Source organism: Drosophila yakuba, chromosome 3R, assembly GCF_016746365.2.
Source record: "Drosophila yakuba strain Tai18E2 chromosome 3R, Prin_Dyak_Tai18E2_2.1, whole genome shotgun sequence".
Lineage (NCBI taxonomy): Eukaryota > Metazoa > Arthropoda > Insecta > Diptera > Drosophilidae > Drosophila > Drosophila yakuba.
In genome coordinates this window covers 4,785,556-4,802,842 of record NC_052530.2, presented here as the reverse complement: position 1 = coordinate 4,802,842, position 17,287 = coordinate 4,785,556, and the positions used below count along the sequence as shown (strand labels likewise).

Genomic DNA, 17,287 nt, shown 5'->3' with positions numbered 1-17,287 from the left:
ACTTAAGGCTGTTTTCTCGGATATATATCAAATCAATCACACTTTTTTTCCGAAACCTTTTATTTTATGCCCAATGATTCATAAGCAAAGTGGCTAAAAAGTTTAGAAATACACCTAAAACAGTTGTATACATTGTATACATTAATGATTAATTTTATATTTTCTGTAAATAAAATTGTTATATACCATAAAGTGTAACTATGTACATATGTGAAAAAAACTTTAATATTGATTCATGCATATTTCATTGATAGTAATAACAAAGATCTTGGTGAATTTAAGATAACCTCTAACATAACACTTATTAATTTTAAAATATCGTAAAAATGAAAAAATTCCCCCAAAGCTCCACGTGGCGCCGCCTCTGTGGGCAGGAACTTGCGCTCCAGCACTTTCTTTCTCTCGCTCTACGGCTCCGTTTTTGGGGTATTTTCTCTCAGTGCCTCTCCCGAAATCTGACAGTTGAATGAAAGGCGAAGCGGCGTCGAAATCCGCCGCCTGCCAGTTTCAGATTGTAAATATTGCGAGCGGCGATGGCAGTGCTCCCAAATCGGTGCTCCAAATCCTCTCCACAGACATGTGTCCATGCAGTGCGCATGGGCGCAGAGAGTGGGCACCTCGTGGGGGCAATTCCCCCTGGATTTCCTCGCTTTGAGCGAAGCGTCTGCTGTTGGCCAGCGGGCAAATCATTTGGCCAAGAAGCTTCGTGGCGTGCGGGCGTGTAGCTGAGCCGGAAAATGCGCGCGTAAACCGTGATAGATGTGTGTGAAAATTGTGGCCCGCAAGGGGAAAATTGGCAGAGCAAACCAGCAAGTGTGTAGCGTGCCATGTGCCTGTGTTTGTCGAGTGCGTGAATGAAGTGCCACGGAATCGTAGCGGAAATCGTTTGCTGGCCCATCGACTGGCCAGCGAGTGCGGGTAATTAGCCTGGCTAAGAAAAGGCAACCACTAGGCCAACTTAATAACCGGTGACAAGCCCTGCATTCGTCAACGGCTTTGAAAACGCTCACGAAAATCGAGTGGAACGCGCGGCGTGCACGCAATATGTGCTTGTGAAATTAAGCTTAAAAGTAAAATATGCGGCGTATACGCAATCTTGGCCAGCTTTAATAAATGCAACATACGGCGTATACGCAATCTTGGCCAGCTTTAATAAATGCAACATACGGCGTATACGCAATCCAGGCAATCTTGGCAAGGCTGATTCCCCGCGTCGTTTAAGTTGTTTAATCAATAGAAAATGTTTTGGGAAAGTTTCACTTTTTGGCAGTCGCTCTAGCCTTTGTCCTTAGCATGCGTTAATGTTCCTTTGAAAAAGTCGCCTAAGTAATTGCAAATTGCGTGCCGCAAGTTTAAAAGTTATTTCCGTTTCCTCGCTCTCTCTCCCTCTCTTTTCCTCGCCCTATCTCCTTCTCTCTTTTCGGGCTGCAGCAATTCGGCTAAGAGCTTGTGATGGTCGCGGGGGCTGCGGGGACGGTTAGGTGGGTCAAAAGGCGCAGCCACACGACACCACACGGCAAACAGCCGCAGCCGCCAACCCACAACCTGCAACCTACAACCTACAACCTGAAACCTCCGACTTGGAACACCAACCCGGCTAACAGCCGCAGTCAATGCGGCTAGACCAAGAGCTCTAGCTCCAGCTCCGGCATCTGAAAGTCTTGGCATGGCTCGGCTTGGCCATGGGGAAAAAACACATCCGTTGAGACGCCAAATACCCTGTAATCACACAGAGTTTACAACAGTTGTAGTGTTCATATAAAATCCGTCTCATCTAACGCATGTAACTTAAGAAGTTTTAGAAATCAACTTAATAGCTACAATAACCAGATGAGTTGCCAAGTCAGTTAAAAAAAGTTAGATTCCCCGGCGGATTTTTCATTCAATTTAAGATACATATTTTGTTTATTTAGTTTTCTGTTAACAGGTTCAGCAGGCTGATGTTTTTACTCAATCAAATTGCACGCTCATAATTTTTTTTATGGAAATGAATTTATTAAATTTTATTTGATACATCCTACGTACAATAAACTTTTCTTTTGCCCGCTGAATCATTTTGCGGTTGCGGCTCGAATGTTCAGTGAAAGCAAAACACGATATAGTTTACCATTTAAATAGCTTTTTACACAGATTTCAGTTTACTTTAACTATTAGCCAAATGAAACGTGTACATTACAAATGGTTTGAGTGGATTTGACATTTCTATGAAGTACTCTTCCAACAAATCAACTGTTTTCGAAATGTATGTTTTCTGAAAGTACATTTTAATTGGATCAGCAAAGGCAGGAGATATTCATACATTTCATACCTAAAGACTTTGCAGCTCAATAGCTGAGATTCCAGGGTATGCAGAACTTCGCCTTCGACTTGGAGTTAACCTTTCTCGTCGTTGTTCTATTTTTTTGCTTATCGATTTTCGACGGCTGACTGACGTCGGGACTTTGGGCCAAAACTCGAGCCGTGAGCCGGCTAATAATGCTCAGTAGGTCAGCGCCGCGGCAGTTTGAAGTGCGTTAGAAGCAACAGTGGCCAAAGGCGTGCTGAAACGAAACCGAAAACTGGCACAGGCACAGGAAAAGCCCAAAAAGAGATGGGGCGACTTGTCGTGAGCGAGAAAGGAGTACGAACCGCTGGCGCTACTTGGGGAGTACGAAAATAGCAGCTTGGTAGCTCACACACACACAAACGCAGTGGCAACTTCAAACGCGCTTGGCCTACTTTTCTGGGTAATGGGCTTGGGACGTCAACTGCTGCTGCTCCTGTTCCTCGTCCTCCTGCAGCTCCAGCTCCAGCTCCGTCCTAGCTCACTTGCTCCTCCGTGCCACAGACCAGAGAGCCCCGTCCACCGCAACCAAGTTAAATAAAGCACACTCACAAGGACACGGAGAAAACCATGGGACCAAATTGGGAAAAGCAGTTTTAGTGTTTATCTCCAGTGTCTTACTCATAATTGTCTAAAAATGCATTATCTTGGGTTTTGACAAGATTCTAAGAGAATGTTTCTTTCTGAGATACGAACATGTGGATCATTCCTTAACAAATGGGTGAATGTTTACAAGTTTAATAAAAAAGGAAATCATTAGAGCAGCTAAGCAATTAATTCAAAAGTTGTCTCACTTTAGAATAGGTAAAAAACATTTGAACTGCAACTCATTCGCCAGGTCATTTCATCAATAGAATAGCTCGATTCGAGAAGCCAAACTTTTCTCCGTGTAAATCCAAGGGAGGTGGTCCCACCAAAGCAAATGACCAAACCGAAGGCACAGAGTGAAAAGTTGCGGTGGCGGTGGGTGCTTGTGCGGGGTGAGCAGGAGGAGGCGGAGGACGAAGCACTGGACTCAGAACAAGCGGTGTTAATCATACGCATCGTGCGCCAATCCGTGTCCTGCGAATGCAAAGTCAATCAGCGTTTAATTGACAGCGGCAGTCACTGCCAGATACGGCCAGCAGCCAGCATTGACCCGATACCCGAAAACCGCCCATCGAGCGCACTCGGAAACAACAATTAAACCGGCAACCCACTGAACAGGATTTGGTTTCGGTTACGCTCCTGCGTCCTGCTGCTGTGACGCAGGACATTAGTGCTTCAGAGTGGAGTGGAGGACTGGCCCCGAACAAAGTCCGCTTGGGAAGTATTTTTGATTAATGATTTCAGGCAAAGGTTGGCCTGAAAACTGAGTGCAAACTGAGTGCTGTGAATTGGTGGGGATCAAACAATACGGCGTAGTATACTCGTATTTTATGGAAGAAATATATTTTGGCTTAATGAAGAAATTGTAGGAAATTCCATAAATTATTAGTACAAATACATCGATTGCAGAACTTAAACTTAAAACAGCCGAAATGAAAATGATATAGGAATAACGATCTAATTGGTAATCTATCATGCAATACAAAGTAAAATTTTATTTATTATAGTAAAAACCTCGTCGTTTTTATAGGTAATTTATTTTTTTTGAACACATACAAGTTTTTAATCTGTTTAAGTGATTTATTTCGTTTACTTCAAAACTGCTTTTATTGCCATGCCATAAAAACAAAAAGCCAAGAAAAAAGAAATATAAATTTGAGTATAAACGAAAAAATGCTCGGAAATACAAAAATTAAATTTATTTGATAAAATATCATTGAACACGGACAATACCGACATGAGTAAACTAATTGCCCCAAAAACTTTGTTTGTGAGTGGTTACACAGAATCAACATTTTCAGTTCCACCACACGATTACTTGTATTGGCTGTTTCTGACCAGAGAGCAAGCGGAAAAGTGGAATCACCCCCTGGTCGCTCCATCTTACCAAGGCTTCTTCCCTCCAATTATTAGCCATATGGCTGTCAGAGATTGGTGGCAGTTGCTGCGGCAGCTCGAAACTTATCGCTCGATTGCAGAATGTTTCTCGGCTGCCGAGACGGCGCCGCAAAGTATGCAGCACCAAGTAGTCGCAATTTGGCCCCTCTTCCCTCGCTCCGTCCTTTCCTTCTTAAGCCCCATATCATGGCATTTTCCAATTAGAACTGCCTTTTGGCCTGGCCAAGAGGCGAACGGTTGGGGTGCGGGACGGAGTGGGTTGAAGCGGGACTGGTGCCAAACATGCGTGGCACGTGAGCTGCAAAGGTAAAAACTTCTCGTTTCCATGTGCGTGTGTGTGCATGTAAATTACAAAATCGTGCAAAAAAGGTGGCATTAAAAAGGCAAAAGGAGGCAAAAAAAAATTAAAAAAACAACAGCCACCCAACACACCAATGAGAATTTTAAAAGCACATCGAGTTGTGCATACCCTAGCCGACCTGTTCAAACATTTATGTGGGCACAAAACCAAACAAAAAATATAATTCTAGCAGAAGGGTCACTTATTGGATTTGCAAATTAAGAAGGAGAAACGTGGGTATTGTTGTTCCAACCAATTCCCAACTTTTATATCAGTTAATATTCCACAAATCTTTAATATTTATTAAATTACACAGAAACTTGCTATGAAGTTGAATTAATTATTTAATTCTATTTGAATGTCACAATAAATTTGAGTTTAAGTTTTATACTTATACAACATTTTTGATTACACACATCTTTTAAATCAATACCGCAAATATTTTGAATTTGAAATATATCCCTTTCCTGCTATACAAAAACCGCTCCTTCATTTCAAATATTTGTATGTTGTTTTCATCAGCAGCCTTATCCGGGTGTAAATTGATTAGAATGTGGTTAGCTTAAGAACTCATTTATATACCTCAAACGAGAGCATGGCAAGGAACGTCGAATACTATGCCTGGCAGGGCAGCAATTTAAATTCTCGCTTCACGCCCGTGTTACGCCTCTGTCACTTCCTTTTGTCCCCGCTCGCATTGCGTATACGCTGCGTACCCCAAACACACACACTCCGCAATGCGTTACGTATACGCCACTCATCCTACGTATTGCGTATACGCCGCGTACTCCACCCTGTTTGATGCAAAGTGCGTGCGTGTGCTGCATAATTACAGGTGCGCTGTGCTGTTGCGGTCGTGGATGATGCGGCTGGAGCTGGCGGTGCCAGGAGCACAGTTCCCGGGCCATAATTGTCGGTTGAATGACTCTCGATGCGATAGCAATAACAGCAAGAACAGCAATAAACAAAATCAGCTGCTGCGGCAACCATAATATTCATCACGCTCGCTCCATTTGACGGCGAGAAGGAGCAGCACCGGAACAGCAACAACGAACAATTGCCAACAGCACCACCGCTATATTTTGGACACAATCATAAATGCGACATGTTAGCAAGGGCAAAGCGAACGGAAAACACACTACAGGAACAACAACTATCGTCAGCAACATTTAATAAAACTACAAAGAGAAAAGAGCGACCGTCGGGAGCGGATTTAGCTGGGGGAAAATATGGTTCTCAGCACCGAGTGGTCGCAGGTGGAGGTCATCGATCTGATCAACGATGGCAACGGCTTGGGCTTCATCCTCGTGGGCGGTCGCAGTACCGGTGTGGTGATCAAGGCCCTTACGCCCGGGGGCGTGGCCGAGCGGGACGGCCGACTGCAGCTGGGCGATCATCTGCTGCAGATCGGCGAGGTCAATCTGCGGGGCTTCAGCTCGGAGCAGGTGGCAACAGTTCTTCGTCAGACCGGAGCTCAGGTGCGTTTGATAGTGGCGCGGCCGGTGGAGCCGACGGCCATCGATTACCAAACGCTGGCCTGTCAGGCGCCGATTATACCAACTAAGCTCCTCTCCGACCCGGAAGAACTGTCGCGTCATCTCTTCCAGAATCCGAGTTTTGCAACTGCTGCCGCCGCCGCAGCAGCAGCGGCAGCAGCAGCGGGCTCCAACAACGGCGGGGACGGTGGCGGCGGCGTCTTGGATGTGGCCAGCTTGGTGGGTCTGGTGCGCGGCGGTCCCGCCGAGGGCTCGGAACTGTCTGCAATAGAGCCGCAGCCAAGTGCGGTGCTACAGCTTCAACAACTGTCCGAGCTGGCCGGCGACTTGGCTGACTTCCCACTGCCTCCGATTCCGGGTGGTGGGGGCCACTCGTTGCTCACGGACTCGAATGCTGGCCAACGCCCCTGCCCGCGTCTGGATCTGGATATAGTGCCCTTCTCGATACTATCGCCACCGCCACGTCCCGCCCTGCAGATGCTGCCCCTGGAGACCCAATGGCGATGCGTTCAGGATCAGAACCAGCACATAGAGACTGTGATAGCCAACAGCAAACGCAGGCTGTTGGCCAACGAAGATGGCGGATCCGGCTGGGGCTCGGGTTCCGGTTCCCCTGACTCCTACATAGACTCCCCGGAAACGGAAACGTACGTGGTGGAGCTGCATAAGAATGTCTACGGCCTGGGAATCACGGTGGCTGGATATGTCTGCGAGGAGGAGGATCTATCCGGGATTTTCGTAAAGAGCATAATTGAGGGGAGTGCCGCGGAAACAAGTGGTCAGATCCAGATTAACGATCGCATTGTGGCCGTGGATGGCAGATCCCTATCCGGGGTTACCAACCATCATGCGGTGGAACTCCTCAGGAATACAGACATAGTGGTTCATCTGACTCTAGAACGATTCCTCCGAGGCAGAAAATACGAGCACTTGCAAGTGGCCCTCACCGAAATCAAAGGAACATCGGCTCCCTCCGGCCTGGATAGGAATCAAGATAAGGACCAGGACCAGGAGTCACAGATCTCCATGCCTGGGTCCCCGTCGATAGCCACGTTGAGTTGGCTGCCACCCAAGTCACTGGATGCCGATTCCATAGCCACCGAAGGCGACGAGGCCGTGGAGGCGGAGTATGTCGGCACTTCGGGAGCCGAGGATGAGTTCATTGAGCTCCCCTCCCGGGACACCGTGGAGTCAAACATGTCGCACGTGCTGGACCGCAGTGATCACAGTGGAGGCGTCACCAAAGATCAGGCGCCCAGGAGCAGTCCGACTGCTCCGCTAACTAATGGGCGCAGCCTCATCCTGGCCGACGACAGTGGCAATGACACCGATGAGCAGTGTCCGGAGCCGGAAACGGAAACGGCACAGGCCCGCAAAGGGTCAAAGCCGGAGGCGGAAAGGGTCAAGCCCCTAGGGGATATGGAACCGGATCTCGATCCAGATCCCGATCTCGATCCCGATCCTGAACTCGGTCCCGGCCAGATGCCAACGCCCACGAACGAGGCACCTGTGAAAGCGGCCAGCCCGACGGCCGCCTCGCTGCGCGTGGCCTGGAAAAGTGAGTTTCCCGACAGTGAAATTTTAGTTGCCGAAATAAATAAACTTTCAGGTCTAGGGATCAGTCTTGAAGGCACTGTGGACGTGGAGTGCGGCATTGAGAAGCGTCCGCATCACTATATACGCTCAATACTGGCCGACGGGCCGGTGGGTCGCCAGGGCATCTTGCGGCCAGGAGATGAGCTCCTCCAGGTGAACGAGCACAAGCTCCAGGGATTGCGACACATCGAGGTGGTTAAGATCCTCAAGGAACTGCCCGCAAGGGTTAAGTTGGTCTGCGCCCGCGGCACTCACGTTCCGTCGGTCATAAATACCTCGCAAAATCCGGAGGCCTTTGAGACTCGTAGCCTCTTGCCCGGTGGCCACCAGAGTCTCCAGAATCTGCTGAGCAAGGCCCAGTCGGAGAGCTCGCTTTACACGTCCAGCACGGCGACTTTAACGGATGCGGGAGCAGCGGCTGGAGGATCGGGGGGCACTGCAGGTGGAGGAGCTCGCTCCAAGTCACTAGAAAACGTTTCCGGCTTGGCTCTGTGGAGCTGCGAAGTGACCGCCGTGGATATAGAGAAAACGGAACAGGGCTTCGGCTTCTCCATACTGGACTATCAGGATCCGATGGACTCCGACGGCAGTGTTATCGTTATTCGCGGCCTGATACGCGGTGGTGCTGCGGAGGCAACCAACGAGATTTATCCGGGCGATCGCCTTATGAGCGTCGGCGATCGCCTGCTCCAGGGCCTCGAACTGGACGAGGCGGTGTCCATTCTGAAGGCCATGCCGCCTGGACTCACGCGACTGGGCATCTGCCGCCCCCTCTCCGCCTCGGACAGCAATAGCAACAGCAACATAGCCTCGCCGCTGGGCGATTCGGCCAGCACATAGTGGCAGCCCCTTCCCGACGGTCATCAGGAGTCGGATATAGAACTGGAAGCGCAAATGGCAAGGCCACCGGAAACGGAACAGGAACTGGAGCCGTTCGCACTGTGTGAGTACTTCTTTATATTCAAATTTCATTTACATTAATAAAGCCCTGAGAGAGTTATCTATTTACCTTTACCCAAAAAAACACAACATTGTGATATAACCTATATGGTTGTGAACCTTTTTATTGCTGTTTATACCCGTTACACGTAGAGTAAATAGGGAATATTAGAAGAGTATGTATCAGGCAGAAGGAAGCGTTTCCGACCATATAAAGTATATATATTCTTGATCAGGATCAATAGCAGAGCCGATCTGGTCCTCTTCGTCTGAACGTCTGTCCGTCCGTCCATCCGTATGAACGTCGAGATCTCAGGAACTATAGAATCTATCAGAAAGTCGGCGAACTCGACTATAGCATTCTCTCTTGTTTAAACGTAACTTAAACCTTTAAAATTGGGGAATAGTAAATTATGAATTCTGATTATTGATGGTTACTTAAGGGATGGTTTATCGATGATTTCATTCTTAATTGGGAAAGTAGAATATCCTAAATTATTTTAATAAAATATAAATCTTGCCAAATCTGCAAAAGTGGATTTCAAATATTTCAAAAGCAGAAAATTAGTATGTGTATAAATTTACATTTGAATTCTTTGATTGATTGATGTCGCAGCTGCTGCCAGAAATCAATATGAACTCGAATCGAGTTCTTATTAAATTGTCACCTGTCACACCTGACGGCGATTTCCCCACACGACTTTTGCCTCCCCTTCGACCCAAATGCAACTTCAATCAAGCGACTGTTTGTTTTTGGGCTTTCGCGCATTTGTGAATACCTTTTTTGAGCACATATGCTAACGTATCAGAGAGCCCAGAGTCAATTTCCTGATATTCCATTTGGGGCTAGCCTATATCTGTGAGATTAAATTGTTGCCCCTGGTAACGCCCAAAGCCGTCAAAAGGTTACGCCCACCTGGGGAAAGGATCAAAAAAGGGATGTGAGTTGGCCCATTGTCAAGTTGATGACCTCTTGATATGCTTTTAAAGTAGTTTATACGCCCCGTTTGCCTTCCTATGCTTTTTATTGAATATATGTATATATATATATACATAGACCTATTAACCACAGGCTTTCACGTGGCCAATTCGCAGGCAGCCCTTTTTTAAATGCCTGCTATTTGTCTTTATAACAATTTTTTCTTAGTTCTTTTGTCTATTTTCATGCTTGGGTAACTACTTTTTTACCGTGACAACTATTCCCGGAGATAGTAATACAGTTGATTTATCTAACTAATCCATTATTTTTCGTTACCAAGAATTCAGTTTACTACATTAAAAAGGAAAACGCATTAAAGTTAAGTTGTTATATTTACAAGATGTTTGCAACTGCCTTGTGAATGAAAAACATGCGAACGTTGATATTTATAATTTTAACTCAATATATATTTGGCACTAGCGAAAATTCCTTTAACAATTCATTGTCTGTGATCCTAAGTAATTCATGTAATAAGCTTAGCCACACTTGCTCCGTGTTTAATACATTAGGTTTGTAATTAAACAAGGACGAAATTGCCAGACGTTTGACATATGCTGAAAACTTTGAATACCCAACACCTGAAATGTTGGGACTTCGGGGGAGGAAAAGGAAAGTGTCTGCTTGGGGGGGCTGGTTGGAAACTTTCGGCCAGAAATGCCAAGTTTGGGCCACACAGTTTGGGGCCTTCTTCACGCATAAATAATTTATGCGTAGATATAAATACCAAACTTTGACAAGCTGAGACTCGAGCTGGACGAGGGATAAACTGAAGTTTACCACTAATCTCCTGAGCTCGACATTTTCCCTCCATGTTAACCTCATAAATAGTAATTATCTTAATTGGCTCTCGCCGTTCGCATTCATAACTTACGATTTGTCAGCCGGTTGGCTTTGTTTAAAAACTCATAATTTAGCAATAGTTGGTCAGCATAAATAAAAAGGCTGCTCTGCTGTCTTGGCCAACTGGCAGTCCAGTTGCTCGATGATTTATGCATGTGGCGATAGCGAAAAGTTCCATTCCTTGCCCCAAACTATACCCACTATACGAGTACGTATATAGTGGGATGTTTCAGGTGCGAATCAGGTGGTCTGGGAACCGCCACTTGGTTGAATAATAAAAGCTCGGGCAGCAATTATAAAAATGTTTGGTACATGTGCAAAGGCCGACGGGGAAATTCTTTATTCTCCAAAAAATATATAGGTAAATACATAACACACAGAAGCCGTACAGAGTTATATATGTGTACCCGCGGATATTTATGCAAGTGTGTGTAAATATTTGGGTAGATAGTCGTTTGTTGTTGTTTGCCCGTTTAATTAATTGGCTATTAAAAGTGTTGAAAATTGAAAACAAAATTTAACGCCACTGCAGCAGCAGCAACAACACAGCATCAAAATAGCTTACCCAACGAATTTTGTAGGTACAATCGGAAAAATAGCCGAGCAGGCAAATTGTATCTATGAAACGGAAAATGCGAAATTGCGTGTAAATGCAGGAATTAAATAGTACAAGCATATAATTACTATGGGTTTTATTCCATGAACTATGTGATAACTGCAAAAAAGGGAAAGTAATTTTCGCCGAGTCAATACTTTGGACCGTAATTCTTCCACAATAAGCGAATTAAACGCCCCACAACAATCACATGGATTCATTGTGCTTCATTGTTTACCATGGCAGACAAAATATTTACACAACCGAAATATAATATGCATAACAAACAACATTTTATTAAGGTATTATTTCAAAAGTTTAGCACTGAATATGCGATCGATTTGGAATTTCCTTTTAAAATTCTAACACTTAACTAAGGTAATGAACCTTTTGAATACTTTAAAATTTCATGCAGAGAATAGTTTCAAAATAAATGAGTTGTTAAAAAAACTTTTCCTTCCACTCATCCTTTCTATCTAGTAATATGGGTCATGCAAATAAAATAGATCATGAACAGCCTAAATCAATGAATCAGTTTTATGCAATAAGAAGTTGTAAAATCTTATGGTATAAAATGTTCTAATTACTTCTCGTTATTTTGGCTAACTATTAAATAAAGTATACACTAATAACATCAAGTAGCATCTAAAACTAGTAGCATCTAAAAGCTAAATCAATGTGGGACATTTGTTAAATGGAGATACATTTAGAGCTGTTTTGTAACAATCTGTAAATGAAATTTTATTCATCGGTTTCTGGAAGGGCCTTCCATAGCATATTAATAAATGAGACTGGCGTCATGGCCCAGAATTTCAGAACTCGTGAATTGTTTACTGCTGGCAGCTTAGCAATCCTGATGCGCTGGCATTGCATTTTAAATCAAATTAATGTAAACAACGACTGGGATGTCAGGTTGGCTGGACAGTCTGCCAATTCATTGCAGCAGCGATAATAATGGTACAAGAACGACTGACAGGAGGCGGGCGGACTTGCATTTGTGGCGTTCCAGTTGCACAAATGTAAATATGTGAATATGAAATGGCAACATCATAATTCCACTGGTGAACTTATGTTTGTGTGTGAATAATGCTGAAGCTTCTGTCTCTGTTCCAAGGCACTTGCATTTGCATTTCATTTTTCATTTGCTGATTGCTATAGAAATTACCAAGGAATCCACAATTCATTAAAACATTTCATACATACCTAACTCAATCCGAAAAAAGGCAGATATTTTTATAGGAATTCAAAGAACGGATTTACAACACACGCATGAAATCATAAAATGTTTTTATAAAAGTGTTATTATTATTTTCATTGCTTTATGTTTGAATTGATTTGCTGATTGCTATAGAAATTGCGTTTGCTATTCATTAAAACATTTAATACATACCTAACTGAATCAGAAAAATGGCTGATATTTTTGTAGGAATTCAAGGAACGGGTTTATAACCCACGCATGAAATCACAAAAATATTTTCAAAGGAGTGCTATGATATGCATTGCCTTATGTATGAGTATATATATCTGCCTTATGCATTTTACGTAACAAAACGAAAGTGTCTTCATTTCCTGCATTTAGAATTTTTTCATTAAAGTGAATCTGGTCCTGATTGCCGTTTCTTCGAGGATATTTGCGCTTGCAAGTACAACAGACTGCAAAAATAATTACGGCAGAACAAAAAACTCATTAAAACGCATTGCACACACCGCAAACATAGTGTGTGTGTGTGTGCGTATGAGTGTGTTTAAGTGAGCTTTCTAAATTTCCACAGCCTTGCCCGCGTCTCCGCCATTTCCGTTTTCTTCGCCCAGGAGTGTCGGCCATGCATGGAAATCTATCAACGTCTGTGCCTGGGAGGGAGGCTCTCTCCCGGTTTTTCCGCCGGAATGAATTCCTTGGTGCACGGAAAACAATTAGAACAATTAGAATTTGTTAAATAGGCACAGTCAACTATTACTATGTATTTCTGTAAAACGTTGAAAATTTAGATTCTGATTTCGAAAAATATGTTTAACATTTATCAAAAAACTTCATATTAAAAAAAATGTTTCACCATTCAATAGTGATTTTATTAGACATTATATTCATTTAATTTAAATGAAAGAGTATCTCAGTTGTTCACAGTCATTTTTTCTCTCCGTATTCACATTTAAGCTTGTAAGGCGGACATGGGTACAAAAAACATTTATTTAATGCAACAATTGTGTAGATGAGGCAGCTGCCGGATCCGGGGGAAAGGCAAGAAGTGGTATGGTATGGAGAAACAATAACGGGCCAAGAACATAATACACACAGCGGCAAGGAAGCGCATACCCTCTTCATATAGTCCCCTTTGCATACCCTACTTCCCCCTCAGTGCACCACCCTCGCAATTGTCTGTGCCTGAACTTTCAGCTTACACTTTGCAGCAGCATCAACAATCACAACGGCAGCCACAAGAAACAGAAGCAAAAACAACAAGTTGCTGGCTTTATCTTGGCATATCGACAACAAGCTCATCATCCCCTGCTTTGTGAGCCCCCGTCACCCGTTGCCCATCCGCCGTTACCCTTCACACATCACCCGTCGCCCATACACCCCGTTGGCCCAGTGGACTCTCAAATGCTCCGAGAATGAGCTTGGCTTCAGTTATTTTTTCTTCGTTGAGTACCCTGTACTTTTGCGAATGAAAGGGATGCTGCATAATATGCTTAATCATATTGAACACTGGTCATAACTAGTCACATTGGCCCTTTTATTTATTAGTATTAATAAGATTTAATGCTTTTTTGCCAAACTATCTTAAAAAATATATAAGTAGTCACTTATAAGGCAAGGCAGTTGCAAAAAGTCCGAAAATAGGTAACGTTTTAAGGTATTTTTATACCCGTTACTCGTAGAGTAAAAGGGTATACTAGATTCGTTGAAAAGTATGTAACAGGCAGAAGGAAGCGTTTCCGACCATATAAAGTTTGTCCGCCCGTCCGTCTGTCTGTCTGTCTGTTTAATTTAGTCTTGTAAATTTCTATCGATTTGCCAAAAAACTGTTTGCCACGCCCACTCTAACGCCCACAAACCGCTAAAAACTGTCAGTATGGAAATTTCTCCTTGCACTTGCACCAACTGAGTAACGGGTATCAGATAGTCGGGGAACTCGACTATAGCGTTCTCTCTTGTTTTGTAATATAGTCTATGGTTCAATTAAACGTTGATAACGACAAACACGAAAAATCAGCTGTCTTTGTCAATCTGTAGGCCCTTCACTACTTCAGTCTTCTGGTGTCCTCGAAGTAATTTACTTTCTCTTTTTAAGGATCCCCACTCGAGTGAAGTGCATAAATTCGTATCGAGTGCTCGTCGTTGTCGCGATATTTATCTGTCTCGTCGCTTATGGCCGTTAATAATGTAGGGCCCACATAATAAGTGGAAATTGTGGGGCATGGCAGCGTTTTAAAAATACATAAAAATTAACTGCTGACGCAATTGCCAGGGGAGGTAAGTTGAGGAAGAAGCGCAAAGTTGGCGGGGGATGAGCTTCAACAGCCGTTCCGCTGACTCACTCACTGCTCATAATTCCCATAATTGACAATGCCACTAGGCCACCAAGCCTTCAATGCCCTCGAAGCCCCCAAAACGCCTCGACTTTCAGCCCCAACCCTTGGTTGTCATTAAATTTGTAGCGGGCTCAACTGGCAGCTTATAAATTTGTGACGATTTGAGTTCGCCGGGTCGTCAACTGATTTACTTAACTTACTTAAATACAAATTACCGACTGCAGCTGCCACGCCCCCGCCCAGTTCTTGCCCCATATATCCGTATATCGCTATACCCGTACATTCAGTTTGTGCCCCTTTATGATAAATATGGTAAATAAATTGCGAATTCCGTGGACCTCGAAGTCCTTATTGATTTTTCAGACTTTGTTCGGCATGTGAAAAACAAAGGGGAAACATATGTTTTCATATTTAATTACACCCATTCCACACAGTGAGTGTGTGTATGTGCGCACGTGTATGTGTGATTTTGAGTGAGTGTGGGTGCGCTAGTGTCCCTGCAGTTTTATTCATTCCGTTTTCATTGACGAATCACTACCCTGTGCTCATAAAAAATAGTTTTGATTGTCTCAGAACATAACAAAATTATCACAAAATCTACACGATTTAAACTTGTTCAATATTTGTAAAGTAAAATGCAAAAATCCAAAATCTCTATTTTTTATTTATTTTTAAATGGTGCTGATGACCTACCGAATACTAAATATCTTAAATTGCCGCAAATATATGACTAAATATTTTCGAAAACACTAAAGGCTTCCTCAATGTGAGCATACTGACTCGTTGATTTTGGCTTTCAACTTAATTAGGTTTGCCGTTTGAGGCAAATGTGAATCAAGTGCAAAATTGCATGCATTTGTTCTTGGTCAGGCTCTTAATTGCAGTGCAAACGGGCCGCGAAACAGGGCCCTCGGCTGTTTTTGGACTCGCTCACCTGTTCCACCGGCTTACTAGCACCTCTACCCCCAAACACAAGCCCCCTTTAAACCACGCCTCTGCCTATAACAACCCCTCTCTCCTTCGAGGTCCAGAGTTGTTTGTCCTGCATGCAAGGCCAAAATGTTTCCAGCCACTGCGGCTGCCAGATAGCCCGTGAGCCAACACACACGCGACGTCATCGAGAGCTCATTGTGCATGCCAAGATTACCCCCAAATGCCAAATGTCCTGACATCCTCCCCACATGCCACACTCTCACACGCCATTCATTCCCCTTCTGTCCATCGCTTGCATAGCAGCTCAAAGTTCATTTAGCTGCGCATTTCAGTACAAACGATGAACCAGCAATAGTGGTGAGCATTTATGGTCGGATCCTAGTCATCTAACTTGGCTGTTCGATTACGAAAGCAGTACATCAGAAATACTATCTTTCAGCCTATTCCAATATACTAACAACGTATAAAACATGTTAAGAGTGATTTTAAAACCTTGTTGATGTAGCATCTGCTGGTGCTCCTCAATTCTTTTTATTGTAGGTACTACCCTTGTTGCTTTATGCATTACCAGTCTGAATATTGTAGCAGCTTAGGTCTGAGCCAACAGAAACATAGAAACGGCATGAACATTTAATTTAAATGGGGAACGTAGCAAAATGTCACAGACGTAAACCTTTGTTGGTCTTAAAGAAAATGAATGTGTCAAGAGAAAACTGGGAAATGGGAAATGCTCAAGCTTGGAAAATGGAGCCACATATAATCGGAAATAAGCTTAATGAAAATAAAGAGAAGTACTAGCTGTCAGATAAACTATAATATTTAAATGTCAGTCGAGATTGTTGGACTGAGCAGCGAACAATAAGGTTTAATAAAGCCTTTATGGTCAATAATTTTAAGTACCACACTCCCAATAAAACTGAAGTGCTAAGCAGCAGAGAGCTAAAATGTTTTGGCAACAAAGAAATGATAAAATCCGCTTTTCAAAGGTGTGGTCGAGGCAGTTTTGGGTGTTTCGTGAGCGTTACTTTGGGCGTGGCAATGTTTTGAAATCTATTTGACGGCGTTGGTTTCAGTAGAATTCGCATGCCCATACATTTTGACGTTTATTCAAACGGACATTGGAAGGGCTAGATCGAAGCAGCTATCAAAATTTCTTTTACTTTGTAGTGTCGAAAACTACTACATCCACGAGTGACTGGATAATGACCTATTTCACTGTCTAGCATTTGGTTTTTATGTTTAAATCACAAGGACTTTTGTTTGTACAAATAAAAACAAAAAAAAAACAATTCTTGGGGTGTTCAAACATATTTATTCTCGTCACTCGTAGGGTAAAACGTATTTTATTTATTTATTAGAGATGATAATATATTTTACAAAATTAAGATTAAACTAAACGTAAATAGTACTAGCTACGAGGCATTCGTATGCACATATATACAATGTTTAATATAGCTTAAGGGTTTAAATGCTGGGACTTAATTTTACTGATTAGTTTTTCTTAATAAATTTTATTATGGTTGCAAAGCTTTGTGTGGTTGGATCTTTAGGGAAGTCGGTGGTTTTTCGATTATTTAGAAATTGTTGGGCTTCTTCTGTGATATCTGGGCATGTTTCCATGCTTATAATGAGTGTAACTTACTTTCCAAAGCATATTATTATGTATTACTTTTAATTCTCAGTACAGTATTGAGTTTAAAAGGGTTAAATGTCCTTTAGTTTAATA

General features: G+C 43.3%; 1 protein-coding gene across 6 annotated transcripts in view; it reads left to right on the top strand.

The window, feature by feature from the left end:
- Positions 1-679: 679 nt before the first annotated feature.
- The window catches only part of LOC6535551 (patj homolog), a 29,571-nt gene continuing 12,963 nt past the window's right edge, over positions 680-17,287 (top strand). Inside the window, exons 1-3 of one of the 6 annotated variants that reach the window (XM_039375430.1) lie at positions 680-1,070; positions 5,485-7,703; positions 7,761-8,684. In XM_039375430.1, coding sequence (XP_039231364.1) covers positions 5,879-7,703; positions 7,761-8,581 — 2,646 coding nt within the window. In that variant the 5' untranslated portion in view covers positions 680-1,070; positions 5,485-5,878 and the 3' untranslated portion in view covers positions 8,582-8,684. Of the gene's footprint in view, positions 1,071-5,458; positions 8,685-17,287 lie in introns of all 6 variants that reach the window. The other 5 variants (XM_039375429.1, XM_039375427.1, XM_039375428.1 and 2 more) reach the window with 5 other exon arrangements.